We start from the raw sequence: 14,547 nt of genomic DNA, 5'->3' as shown, positions 1-14,547 counted from the left end.
TACTATTTATTTAAGAAGGTTAGATCTGTTGAAGGAGCAGGTGGTATATAAATGTACTAAACACACATAGCTTCTCTGCTTTAAGACCAGAAGAGACAGACCAGGTGGAGTCTGAGGAACTCTGGTGCCCAGGTAAATTTGGGACAAAGGGGGGAGTCTTGATCAGAGTAGTAAACAATTCTTTCCCCCCTTTTTTCACAATCCCTCTCCAAGTTCTACTTTGTAGGGGAGGTTTTTTCTGACACAGATGAGCCCATCTAAAGCAAACGGCACCTACAGTGGGGCAATAGTCACATAGAAACATTGTTGTTGTTAGTTGAGAAGTCGTGTCTGACCCATCGTGACCCCATGGAAAACATTCCTTCCGGCCCTCCTGTCTTCTACCATCCTCTGGAGTCTATTCAAGCTCACGCCGACTGCTTCGGTTTTATTGGCTTATTATGGAACTGAGGAACTGCAGGGAAATGCCTGTGATTTATATTCTATGATTTTGTGTCGATAAGTCAAGTCTGAAACTGATGAAGAGTATAAGCAAGATATGATGCTTGTGACTGGAAACTGGAATGTCAACATTGGAAATTGTGTGGAAGAAATTGTAGTTTGGACTTTATGGCCTGGGAAACAGAAATGAAGCAGGAAAATAATTTGTCAGTTTATGCTAATACATTGATTTTTTTTTTTGGTCATTACTAACATAATCTTCAAATAACCAAAGCACTATCTATATGCACTGACATCAACAGATAAAAGTACGCAGACATCAACAGGCCTTAACAAAACATAGAACTAGAAAAAGACCACCCAAATATAAATGTTCTACATTTCCCTTCAAAACAGTTGGGGTCATCTGAAGGTTAGTTTCACTTTAGTACAGTTAACAGTTAGGGTCATCTAAAGGTTAAATGAAACTTTAGGGAAAACGAGAAAGGCATTCTTTTCATACCAAGCAAGAAAGGCCAATGGTAAGCCACTTCAATAGTTTACTAAGAAAGTCCCATGAATAAACCATATAAAATGATATATAGTTCTGAATGGTGGGTCCCTCAGGTCGGACTCAACATGCTATTGAGGAAGACTTGAGGATCTTTTGCAGTACTGATGGCTTGATTAAATCCTTTGGAACATCCAGTTAATGTTGCCATACAGGAAAAGAAAACTCAATGCTGTAACGTTAGAATAATAGTAAGAACATAAGAAGCATGAACATGGGAAACCTCAAGCAGTAAATATGAAATGAAGCAACTACATATACCCAGCCTATGGGAAACCATAGCCGGTCACAAGCCTGGATAAATGGGGAGTGTTGGTTCCCGTGGCGACAGAACCGTGAAACAAGCTGAGAACCCAATGGCAGGACAACACACAGATAAACAACTCTGTAATCCGTGACGTTCTGCCTTTGGCCTTCACAATGCAACGGTCACTGCCTTGTGGATGTTGACATTTACGAAGATTAAGTCCAAGTAAGTCCAACTACATATTGACATCTTAGGCATCAGCAACTTCAGGTGGGCAGGGATTAGATTCTTTGAGTCAGAAGATCAAATTGTTTATTACTTAGCACATGAAAAAGAAGGAAAGGTTTTGCATTTAAGGGGACAAATTATTCAGTGACTGAATGATATCAATTGGTTTTTATGGACAATCAATTAGTTTTTATGGACAATCCTTTAGTTTTGATTAGATGGGATCAGAAATTATCTAAATCTTTTCCTAAATAATGATGTTGAAGAAGAGGAACTTGATGATTTTGTGTCGATAAGTCAAGTCTCAAACTGATGAAGAGTATAAGCAAGATATGATGCTTATGACTGGAGACTGGAATGTCAACATTGGAAATTGTGTGGAAGAAATTGCAGTTTGGACTGTATGACCCAGTAAACAGAAATGAAGTAGGAGAATAATTTGTCAGTTTATGCTAATACATTGACTTTTTTGGGGGGGGGGTCATTACTACACAATACTTTTACAAGAAGAGCATTCAACTCCCCATAATAAATTCTGTATATTACCAGGCTTGAAATTTTAGGCCTGGATAACCTTGAACTATGCTGTCTACATTCCAACCTGAGCTTAGTGCACAAGATAATTTGCCATAACGTCCTATCTGTTAATGACTACTTTTACTTCAACTGCAATAACACAAGGGCTATCAATAGATACAAACTAAATGTACTGTGCCCTGTGATGCTCTATGGAAGTGAATGTTGCACTTTGAAGAAGCAGGATAGAAAGTGTGGTGAAATGTAGTGAGGATTCCCAGGAGGGGGAGACTGCATCCCAGAGAAGGAAGAGACATAAATTTTTGGATAACTTGTATGTGAAGTTAAAATGGGTCCTCCCTAGGAGTTCTCAAAGTATATGTTTAATGGTGTGAGTAGTCTGCTTTTGTGTAGCAAGATTTCTGTCTATAAGTGAGGAAAAGGAAGTGGCTTAGAAGAACCTCAACATGTCTTTCCTGGTTTTGGAGCCTGCAGAAAGAATATTCACACTTTTGAACATTGGTGATGGAGAATATTTGTAAAAATACAGCAGAGAGACATCCAGACACACAGAAAAAATAACTTCAACCCAAACAAAAGGCTCATTGAACAAATCAACCCAGAATCCAGGGGCAAATGATGAGATTCAAATCATATTGCATTGGATTCCTTTTGCAAAAACCTAGCTCTCTTACAGAATGCTTTAATGCAGAGAAAGGGAAGGAAATAGGAGAAAAACCACCAGCAAAGTGGATGGACTCACTTATAGTGGCAAAGGGTGTGACATTGAAAGACCTGAAGGACCAGATTAGTATCAGATCTTCATAGAGAAAATCTATGTGTTACTAAAATCAGCACTGACTTGATAGCACACAATCAATCAATTTCATACTGCCCAACTGCTATATTATTGTACAAAAGAAATTGCAAAATACAAATATCAACTTAAGGTAATTATCTTGATTCAAGTTTCCATAGGAAAATTACATACTTCAACTGTAGCATCAAAAGAATGTAGAACAATGCAGCATTTTAAAGACATGGAAAATACTCTGTGACCCAGAATAACTGGCAGAAATATTAAAATATTGGAGACAGGTTATATTGACATCAATACATACTTTATCTCAGAATATCAACTCCCTACCCAATTTCTTCTTGTGCAATTTATTTCCAATCCATGGAATACAATCCTTTAGTCAGAAGCCACTGTACACTGAACAAACTAGGTCAGTGATGGTTAACCTTTTCGTTGCCATGTGCCAAAAGTGTGCGTGCACATCCTTAATGCAATGCACGGGCAACCCCCTGTGCTCCCCCTGCCCCTTCTGTGCCCCTGCGCATGTGTGCACATCTCCTGCATGTGCCCCACCCCTGTGCATGTGTGGCAAAGACTCGAAAACCAGCTGGCCTGTGGGAGATGCTTGCACCTGCACAAAATAGCTGAGCTGAGGTGATGGCTCTTATGCCTGAAGAGAGGGCACACCTGTGGCACATGTGCCGTTCACCATCATGGAACTAGGTCTTCATTCTGGATGAATATGTAAGGATTACACAATCACTGTAGATTCTTACAAGTTCAACTAAAACCACTTATATCCTATCAATATTGCTCAGTCAGTATTTCTTTTGTTTTTTTCAGGAATGCCAAGAGATAATAAGCATTAACGTTCTCATCAAACAGCTCACAGATATTTAATTTACTTTTGTTGATATTTTGCTCTGAAAAGCAAGATATGAATAAATAAAAGCTTCTGGTTCTAGGATTTCTTCTTCTTTGGATGTGGCTGTACTAGCCCAGATAGACCCGTGTGTGATCTGATGTTCTCCTGGACTTGTGTCTCCTGTTTGATGAAGTTGCAGTCAATGTTAGGAGAGCCTTTGCACAACTTCATGTCGTGTGCCAGTTGCACGCTTTCTAGATTGGGAGTCCCTGCACTAATTCAAGTCCTGGTCATCTCATGCTTGGACAATGCACTCTACATAGGGCTACCCTTGAAGGGTATCCATAACTTGAGTTGGTGTAGAATGCAGATGTGCAGGCAGTTCTTGGGGCCCTTAGGGTAGGCTATGTTATACTGCTGTTCCACGAGCTGCACTGGTTGCCAGTTTGCTCCCAGGTCCAATTCAAGGTGCTGGTTATCACCTTTAAAGCTCTTCATGGCATGGGCTCAGTCTACCTGAAAAACTGGCTCAACCTGATGGATTAGCCCACTCCACACATGCCAGGTGAAAGGACATGCTGTTGTGCCCAGCAAGGAATTTATGACTTTTATTGTTTTAATGTTTTAATATGCCTTTTATTCAATATCTGTAAGCTGTCTAGAATCATCTTTGGCAAGATGGGAGGGATACAAGTTTGATAAATGAATAAAATCTTAAATCAGCATGAATGTATCTCCTATTTCAGTCACTGCTGACTCAGTATAAAACTTCCTTTAGTAAATTAATCCTCCAATTCTTACAGGAATATCACAGAGAGGAAAGGTAAGGCTGTCTAGAATAAATACAATGAAATGCACTGGGGTCATGAGTATTATGCTCATCTCATTCATTTCCATTAACTCATCCTCATTATCCCAATTCATATGTACATGAAAAAGAAATCACAACTCACAACTTTTCTTTTATTGCGAATAAAAGGAAAAGTCTCTCAATGACTCAATTACAGTATAAAGAAGAAAAAATTTTTTTTGAGGTCTTCATATATACCCTGTTGTAAATACAAAAGAAACCAAAACAAAAGCGAATGTCAATTATAGTGGGCAATCTGCCGTGTAGTCAAACAGAAGAACTTCTAATATAGCGGAATCAAATATTAATAGAAAGAACCATAGGCTTACACTGTTACAGTACTGCATCCTTAAAGCAGTTCCATGCTGATGCCAGCTGACTTCTAAACTGCTTTAAGAAAATTCTGTCTGGTTTGAGGGATTTGGCAGCAATTTGCCAGATGTTCAGACTAGATTGCCAGCTAGCATGCCCCCAGCTGGGCAACTCCCCAGTTCCAACTTTCCTTATAGGGAAACCCAACTGCCAATCTGTTCTGTGGGCAAATCTTCCTGGATATATAGTTATACATTTTTACATCTATACTCATGCAACAAAATATATGCATACAAAGTTAAATTAGACTCCCACGGACAAAAGAACCTCTCAGCGGGAAATGATTATAGCATTTGCTTAATGTGCAAAACATTACATCTTTGAAATCCAGCATAACTGTTTTAATTTATTTTTTTGGTCCCTAACATACTTGCAAGGAGGAGGAGGAGCAACTGCCATGACCACTATGCTACTAAAACGCCGCTGTGGTAAGAGTAGCTGCAGCCAAGATTAGGCTGCTACAGAGTGATGACCAGATGACCCAGATAAGAAGGTGTTCCTGTCTTTGCACACTGTTCAGAGCACAGCACTTAAAGAAAGCTCAGCAGGCAAACCATAAAGCAACCCTGAACACTGAAAAACACTATTTTCAATGTGGAGCAGAAAATGGGAGGAGTGGGGGGTTGGAAACGCCACATTTGTGGTGGGATGGAGATATGCAGAGTTCAAGTCATGTGCCAAGCCTTGTGAGGCATGCCAAGGGCCACACTCCAAAAGTGGTGGGACTAGGATACCATTTGGAGAAGGACTAAGAGGTAAAACCCATGTTTCAAAATACACAAGTAAACTTTTATTTACCATAGGATATATGCTGCAGAACAAACACTAGAGGATCATACTCTTTATGGATTTCTGCTGGATGGGATGGAATTGGTTCTGGTATTGTACAATGTCATATCTATTATGCAAACTGCATACATATGAGTAAAAGTTTGGCTAGGATTAATACTGTGTTTCCCCAAAAATAAGACAAGGTCTTATTTTCTTTTGACCCCCAAAATAAACATTTGGCCTTATTTTTGGGGAGGTCTTATTATTTTTGAGGTGGTCACCTCATGGCTGTTGCTGTGTTGCTATATTTTCAGGGAGGGCTTATTTTAGTGCATGCTCTCAAAAGCCCGATTGGGCTTATCATCCAGGGAGGTCTTATTTTCAGGAAAACAGGGTAGTAATATAGTGGGCATTGCCTTTCTTTGAAATGTGCTTAAAAGGTTAACATGTGGATACAAAGAAAAATGTGAGTACAATTTATGAGACAAATCTACTATGGAGAACATCACCATCATCTTTCTTTTCTTGGCCTGAGGATGGCCTACTAATGATCCCCAAATCTGCATTCCTCTACCAGTAGTTGAGTTGGTCGAGGGACATTCTAAGGCACTGCAACATACTCTGAGGTAATATTTTCCTTAATATTCTGCCAGAACTGACTATGTGCAATGTAGAACATATTAATATGCATTCAAGGAAAACAATATATGCCATATCAGCAATCTTCTTACTCCAAGTGGTTTCCTATGAATTCAGTCTCTTCACTCTGGTCCCTGATTTCTTTACCTACCCATACCCTTCTTTTGGCCTCAAGGGAATCTGTAACTTTGCAGTTCCTTTTCCTTTTTAAATGTATGGATCAACTGTTGGATCTAGAGGGTATAAAACTTTTGACAATGCCCATCCTATACATGACTTAACACATGTAGTTGAAATGTAATTTGAAAAAGTTGGGCATTTGCTGTGCTCTTTCCTGTGTAATTGGGAATTCCTTCCCCAGCAGTTGCTGCTCCTAAGAAAGCACAAGTTCCTTGCCTTCTCTCTTCATATTACATTCTTGGGATAGTTTACAATTCTCACACTAATCCTCACAGTGGACCCTTAAATTCCAGTTTTTCAGTATGTGCATCTCAGCAAAAATCTGGATGACCACTAGGTGGCAGCCAGAAGACACAATGCTCTAACCTTTCTGTTCCCATCCAGCAGTCATTAAGTAAAAGAATCAATCCATAAATTCAAGGATATTAAAAACAAATTTAATTGGTCCTTGGTACAGTGAGAAATAAAAAAAAGAAAACATTAAAGTAAGCAGACTGTTTTGTACGCTGGGGCTTTTCATGTGGAATGACGTTGAGCAGAGCTGAATCTTCAGCTAGGACAACCACCAATCAAAGCCCTCAGAATGTTGTGCACTAAAAATGTACAGTAGTAGGGTGTACATTCATTCTAGGTGGCTGGTGCAAATCTTACAGCCTTGGGGTTTGCAAGATTTGAAGCATTACACTTTACTCCTAATTCTGGGATGGGGCAGGATCAGATCGTAGCACATAATCTCTCCATCTCTCATAATTTAGCATCTGGCCTTGAACACAGATGATGTGTGAAGGTACCAGTAGTAGCCAAGACTTGCCCCCATGCGTGTATACTGAGAAACTGAGTCACACTGACTTTACAGAGCTTATTCTTCAAGGAAATTTATATATGATTGTCTCTTTAAATTACTTGGGAAAGAAGGTAGCATGTAGAAAGACTGACCTAGTTAAAAGAGAGGAGGGAGTGATGCGACCTGAACTACTGCTGAGCTTTGAAAACGCCAATTGCCAAGATGACTGAAGCTGATTGCAATTTTGCATAATTCTACTTTAATCTTTATGCACTTTATTGTATTGTTTTTTTCTTATCTTTCTAAAGGATCTGACTGATTTTAATCTACATTCTGAAACTGTCATGCTCTGTTTTGCTACTCGTTTTATGGATTGAAAAGTTGATGTGCCTTTGAAATAAATATAGGTTTACCAAAATTGATATATATTATTATTGCTTTAATATGTATTATTATTGCTTTAATATATATCATTATTATTATTGCTATTCTATTTTTTGGCATTATGAACTACTATGGCTCCAAGGTTTCTTGGAAATCACAAACAGGTCATAATAACAAACAATTTAATATCTGATAATGTTGGGGCAATTAAACTATGCAAAAATATGCACATATAAAAGCAATTTACTAACTGAGAATCCTCAATGTGATATCTAAGCAGAGAAGATAAAACAGAAACTGTATATATTGAACGTTGTCACGGGAAAAGTCAGGTCCATCTAATATTAGAGATTTAAACATGCTGATCCACTCTGGCACTGTATACACAAGGAAGGAAATTATATAAAATGAAAAGTTGGGTTGAAAACCTACTTGAAAGCCCAGATTTAACTGCAGACAATTGCTATTATTCTCTGCTTCATTCCCCCATTATACACTCACATTTTGCAAAACTATCCTTCCAAAGGAGCCTTTCAGTTGAAGAGTTGAAAAGTAGGCTGGAGCCTGAGACAGTTTAGGCTGCTTATAGAAGAAAGGCTAACCAGAAACATTTCACACCATATTTAATTGTATATGTGAGAGATGCCAAGGAGAAAATATTTGGAAGAGCTCTGCAAGCACTTTGTTTAACATTATCCGTTTCTAAGAAACGTTCTGTGAAACCTTGTAATAAAGTATCAATCAATTCCTGGAGATACCAGAACATCATCATAGGTACCAATTTGATTGCTTGCCTCCTGCCTGTTTCATCAGATACACTGAAACTCAGGAACCATGTTACCTTTAAAGCTTGGACTTTCTTGGCCAGGAGACTCTCAATGTCCCCTGCCACTTTCTCCACGATTTTTTCAGGGATGTTGTCTCTTACTTCAAATAAATTCTTCTTCTCATCATAGATCTGTTGAAAGAGATGAACAAAAAAAGAAATTGGAGCACCCATGAATTCAAACCTTCTACAAAATACTTCTGGAAAAGAAACCCCTAAGAATAGAATACAGTAAATGTTCAGGGTAGGAAATACCATGAGCAATCTATAATAAAATTCTTAAACCAAACAACTGCCTATGGACAGCTTTTTCACTCATATATTTTCTTCTCATACGTTTAATAACAGTCCTTGCAGGTCTTGTGAAAAAACCAACCTGCATCTCACAGATTTTATATCTAATTTTAATCACTAGGCAAGCTTAATTCATTGCAGGATGATGGACTCTCCTCTGAAATTACCTTCAGTAGCAATTTAATCTATCAATACAGGTATGAGAGATTGAAGCTTTCTAACCTCTCAGTCTAGGTCTCCTACTCTCTAGGACAGAGTGATTGGCCCACCAATCTGTGTCTAATGGAAGAAATCACAAGTATAACCTAGTTTTTTCCTCTCCTCTCCTTCAATACCATAACCCCTATACTACACTGACTCTACATACAATATTTATATTTACCTATAGTTCAATATCTATACATATACAGTACATGCATGTATAGTAGTAAGATATCCATATGTTCAAATATCTTACTCTTGAGTATGTTGAATTTGATATTTTTATTTTTTTTACTGTTTTAATGTTTTTTAATTATTCACTACATCTTTTCAGAATTATAAGCTATCCAGTCATTGACTGAGATGGGTGGCCATAGATTTGAAGAAACAAACAAATAAATAAAATGTATAACTGCAGTATTATAAAAGAGAAGGCAGTAAAGATGGATTTACAACATCCAGGCAAGCAGTTAAGGTCAAAGGTGCAGAGGATGTAAAAAGAAATAGATATAGAAACACAAGGCTTTTGAGTGTTTGAGGGCCTGGCCAGTTATTTAATTTCTGTGATTTTCACTTTTCAGAACATCCTTCCACTTTTACAAGCTGAGCATGCCATGTGGTCGGAACCCTTTGAAATTGAGATTCTCATTTTCTCAGGATATTTATGGCATGCCCCCAAGCCTTAATCAGAAAAGTATTCTGCGAAATCCCACATATGCCCAGTCCAGTGGTTGAAACCTAGCACACTGCCCTCATCTCTCCCACTGTGCATATAATTCAGTGGATATTGAGACTAGCAGCAGATGGTACATAGCTGAAGGTGGTGGCACAGCCAGTGAAGCTCAAAACAGACACTGAAACAGACTAATATGATTAAAAGTCTGTAAGGAAAAAAAGAGGGAAAATATTTAGAGTAAATAAATGGAAACCATGCAACAGCAAGCTGTCTCGGTTTTTATAATATCTACAGACCACTGCTATCATAGCACTTGAAGTGCTAGTGGCAATAGGACTGTAATTTGCATCAGAAAAACCAATTAGTTCAGCAAGGTAACGGTCTCCACCTACATCCTTATCATGAACTCTTAGAATTAGTTTCTCTTCACTTATGTCTTTGCATATACAAAAATACACACACAAATTTACAAAAACTACCCTTGCCAACCCGGTGCATTCTACAAGTTGAACTGTATTCTCTGCAATTTCCAATTAGTATTATCCAGCTATTATCTATCCAATTACCCTAAGAAACTCTTTAATTCCAAATCAGTGTAGCCATGAATCAAATTATGGAATTTGTGGTCCAACAGACACAGAGAGCAGCAAGTTGGCAAACACTGATATAAAAGATGGCAACCAAGACGACTCCAAGATTGTAAAACAGTCTGAACTCACACATTGCATTAATCCAAGAAAATTTGTGACTTACTCAGCATACCATAGGGAAAAGAAATCATGGCACAGAATGGCCTGCAAATCTGGCTGCAGTAAACAGCAAGACTGAATCCATGCTGAGAACCTCAATTGGCAATAACATATAACCTTCTATCTATGCCAGACAAAAATGGATATATATGAAAAAAAAATCTGGAGGGCATCAGTCTGAGAAAGAAACATTACTATAGATTATCAACACACATCAAAGACACACAACTGTCATTCAATGTTCAAATAGTAATCTGGCTATGGTAAGTACAGATAAAGCAGACAGGACTTACTATTTCTGCATTGTTTATATCTTTCCACAGACTTTGTACAATGCACGAATAATATTACTGTTTCAAAATAAAGGCAAGCTTTGTGAAGCCGTTTCAGAAATAGACTTTTGAACATTGCAGCCTAAGTAGCTTATAGAAGGATGCAAATACCCAACAATGAATATTTATCCAATGTTGTTTCTGGCAGTGGGCCTCTTCCATGCTTTTCTAAAAACTGCCTTTGACCTGCTGTGTGAAAAGGCTGTTCCTTCCATGTCTTTCTAAAAAATGCCTTTGACCTGCTGTTTGGAAAGGCTGTTCCTTCGTGATAATATAAGGGCAGCTGGAGGTGAATTGATGTCCCTGAATACCAATCTTAGATTTTCACCTTGTCAAACAGCAAGCTGTACATGCCAGAGGATGGAAAAATACTATACAAAACCATTTAATATAAGAGAACATGGTATTATGGATTCTTATGTCTCTCTTCCCTTCTCTTATTTTTTTTGGGGTAACAGCATAACAAAGTAATGTGTTTTGAAGGCACAGCAGCTCCAACTGAGCAGCAGCAATTTGGGAAGCAAAAGAAAAAGGAACAATCTTCAAGGACAAAATCATGGATGCAGAGGGCATCCTGACACCAGCATTTTCCTATTACAAAATGCCAAATCTCTTCCCACTGGCTATTGCTGATTTTATCCAGAAAAAAAAAAACTATTGTAGACTATGCTGTCTATTTGCCCCATTAGGCCTTGATACTTTCAGTCTTTGGGAGCTGTTAAGAATATAATCTAACAGTTAGGTTGGCAATATATAAATCATGTAACAATGTTGTACCTGTTTCTTTAAAGCATACTGTAAAATGTGATTGGTTGCTATTTTCCTCAATCGGCCATAAGAGGGAGCCAGAAGGACTGTTAGCTATCTCTCTGTTCGTTAGAGGCTGGACTGATCTGATCTGATCTAAGTGCCTGAGCTATTGTAAGTTTTGCAACTGCTAGCAAACTTTGAGTTCTGAATTGATTATATGATACTGGACTATGTTATTTGGATTATCCCTTAACTGAAAGACACTGATGACTGACTGTCTTAACTGTGTATGACTTGAACTGTTTGATGGATTCTGATACCTCTATTTCCACGAAAGTAAAAGCCTACTTAAACTGCAGTGTCTCTGAATGCTGGTTTGTGTGTTCTCCAACACAACTCTAACAACACTTCTCTGAATGTACTCGCTCTCCCAACGGGTTATGGGCCCAAAGTGTACCAGACATAGCTAAAGGAGAGTTGGTGTTGATAAGCAATACAGCATACAGACAGCTGTTTATTTAGTGATTGCACTATCCTGGAGAAGATGGCGAGTGACCCATCATCAAGCCTATTGGTGATAATCCAGTTGGATGGAACAAACTATGTTTCCTGGTCTATGAAATGCAGTCTACTCCTGTGTAGGGAAGGTTTATTGGATGCTGTACAGAATCCACTGAATGTAACTGCTTGATGATGATGCCAAGAAGATAGCAGATTTTCAGCGATGCAACGAAGGGGCGTTGTGTATAATTGATCTAACACTGAATGACCAACAATTAGTACACATTCGTGGGGAAAATTCTGCTGCAAGATGTTGGGAGAATTTGAAGAGGATACATCAAACGATGTTAAGATCAGCTGGTATCGAGCACAAATGTTCTGCTCCTTATAGGCCACAACATAACTCCTTTGTAGAACAAAGGGGGCAAACATTACAGGCCATGGCTCGAACTATGATAATCGATTCAGGTTTGCAGGAAACCCCGTGGGGTGAAGCTATGATGTGTAGTAACCATGTTTTAAATAATGTGGTGAATACAACAACCAGTGAATTGCCATTCACTAGGTGGCATGGCAGAAAACCAGATTTAAGTTACCTACATACATACATTCGGAGCCCCAGCATGGGTGCATATTCCCTCACAAGTAAGACTGAAAGGGCAACATAGAGCTCGACAGTTATTTTTCGTAGGTTACGAGGCCAACCATAGATCATTAAGATTTTGGGAGAAGAGCACAACTAAGGTTCACTGTAGCACTAGTGCTAAGTTTACAGAACACATGGGGTGGAATAAATTAGAACCAACTGACGATGTAATTATCGATACCCAGGTAGTCCCTAGTGATGAAATAGTAAAACCAGCAATTAAAGAGGAAGTGCAGGTACTGGAGGAACTAGAAGAATGGGAGCAGGTGAAACAGGAGAGTCCACTGGTGAGCCCTGAGTTGCCTAAACATTCAACCCATGTAACATGACCACCTGACAGATATCAAGCTACTATAGCATGTCAAGTAGATAAAGTTCCTGCTGCGTATCATGAACTAACCCTGTATCCTAATGAGGAGCAGATAGTTTGAAAACAGCAATGGAAAAGGAACTGAAATCCTTACAAAACTTAGAGATATATGGAAATGTAAGGTTACCCCTAGGTAAACATGCCATAGGATGTAAATGAATCTACAAGATTAAAACAAGTGTAGATGGGACTGCTCCCCATAAAGCCAGATTGGTAGCACAAGGGTTTGTTTAGTCAGCCAATGACTATGATGAGGTCTTTGCACCTAGTCTAAGGGCTATAACATTATGTGCATCATTGGTTTGGGCAGCTAGGCATGGATATGTAGTGAATCATTTAAATGTTGAGACGGCATACCTCCATGCATTGTTGCAACATACTGTATATTTAAAGAAGCCCTTAGGGTTAAACAATGGTAATAACGCTGATTGCTGGAAATTTAAAAAAGAGTCTTTATGGCGTAAAGCAATCAGGCTATGAATGGAATCAATGTATAGTGAAAGAGTTAGCTAAGATAGGTTTTAAAGCTGGCATGGCTGATCCATGTTTGTTTAAGAAAGAAAGTAATGGTGTGATTTCATTGTTGCTATTGTTCACTGATGACATAGCATTAATCACTAAAACTGAGCAAGAAGCTACTGAGATTATTACACTGTTAAAGACGAAGTCCAGTATAACACATCTCGGTGAGATTAGGCATTATCTTGGTTTAAAAATAGATAAAACTAGGGGAGGATACAAAATCTCACAAACTGAGAAGATTAACCAGCTACTCAGAACATTTAGGATGGAACTGTGTAAGCCAGCAAAAACTCCAATGGGTCAGGAATTTAGCCATGATGATGTAAAAAGCCTTGTGTTTGATAAAGGTATTTATCAATTAATTGGTAGCTTATTGTATCTGAGTAATTGGTCAAGGCCCGACATAGCATATAGTGTAAATCAATTAGCCAGGCTTAATGCTTAACCTACTGAAAGGCACTGACAAGCTGCTAAGAGGATATTAAGATATCTTAAGAAAATGGTGCATTATGCATTGTATTTAGAATTTAGAGATGATCTGAGATTAACTGCATATGCTGATGCAAGTTTTGCTACAGATGTGTCTACACGGAAATCAACATCAGGGTTTGTTGTATTCCTGGGAAAGGCATTAATTGGATGGTGGTTTATTAGACAAAGACATTTAAGTCTATCGACTATGGATGCTGAGTTCTCATGTCTGTCATTATTATGTACAGATGTAGTTTGTTATAAACAACTTCTACTTGATATGGGAATTAATGTACAAGAACCTATTGTTGTTTATGAAGACAATTAAGCAGCAATTCAAATGGCATCCAATCTTGCTGTAAAAACTAGGTCAAAACATATTGATATAAGATATCTGAATGTACAGCAAAGTGTTAGTAGTAAACTGAGTACACTGGAGTGTTGTATGTCTGAAGATAACATCGCAGATCATTTTACTAAGGTCAAAGGTACCATGAAGCATAAATGTTGTTGCGAGGAATATGGATTAAGATTATAAGATTTATATATTGTCCTATCCAAAGGGGAGAATGTTAGGAATATA

The 14,547-nt window shown here is 38.3% G+C and overlaps 1 protein-coding gene across 2 annotated transcripts in view; it reads right to left on the bottom strand.

Annotated features, from left to right (window-relative positions):
• The window catches only part of CACNA2D2 (calcium voltage-gated channel auxiliary subunit alpha2delta 2), a 621,934-nt gene that overhangs the window by 443,282 nt on the left and 164,105 nt on the right, over window positions 1-14,547 (bottom strand). For both annotated transcript variants that reach the window (XM_087709243.1, XM_087709244.1), the window contains exon 3: window positions 8,468-8,584. In XM_087709243.1, coding sequence (XP_087565369.1) covers window positions 8,468-8,584 — 117 coding nt within the window. The remainder of the gene's footprint in view (window positions 1-8,467; window positions 8,585-14,547) is intronic.

This window comes from Thamnophis sirtalis, unplaced genomic scaffold (genome assembly GCF_051295495.1).
Source record: "Thamnophis sirtalis isolate CommonGarterSnake01/CBP01778 unplaced genomic scaffold, rThaSir2_p1.2 scaffold_3, whole genome shotgun sequence".
NCBI lineage: Eukaryota > Metazoa > Chordata > Lepidosauria > Squamata > Natricidae > Thamnophis > Thamnophis sirtalis.
Note: the sequence above shows the minus strand (reverse complement) of the source record. Positions and strands in the feature narration are given on the sequence as shown.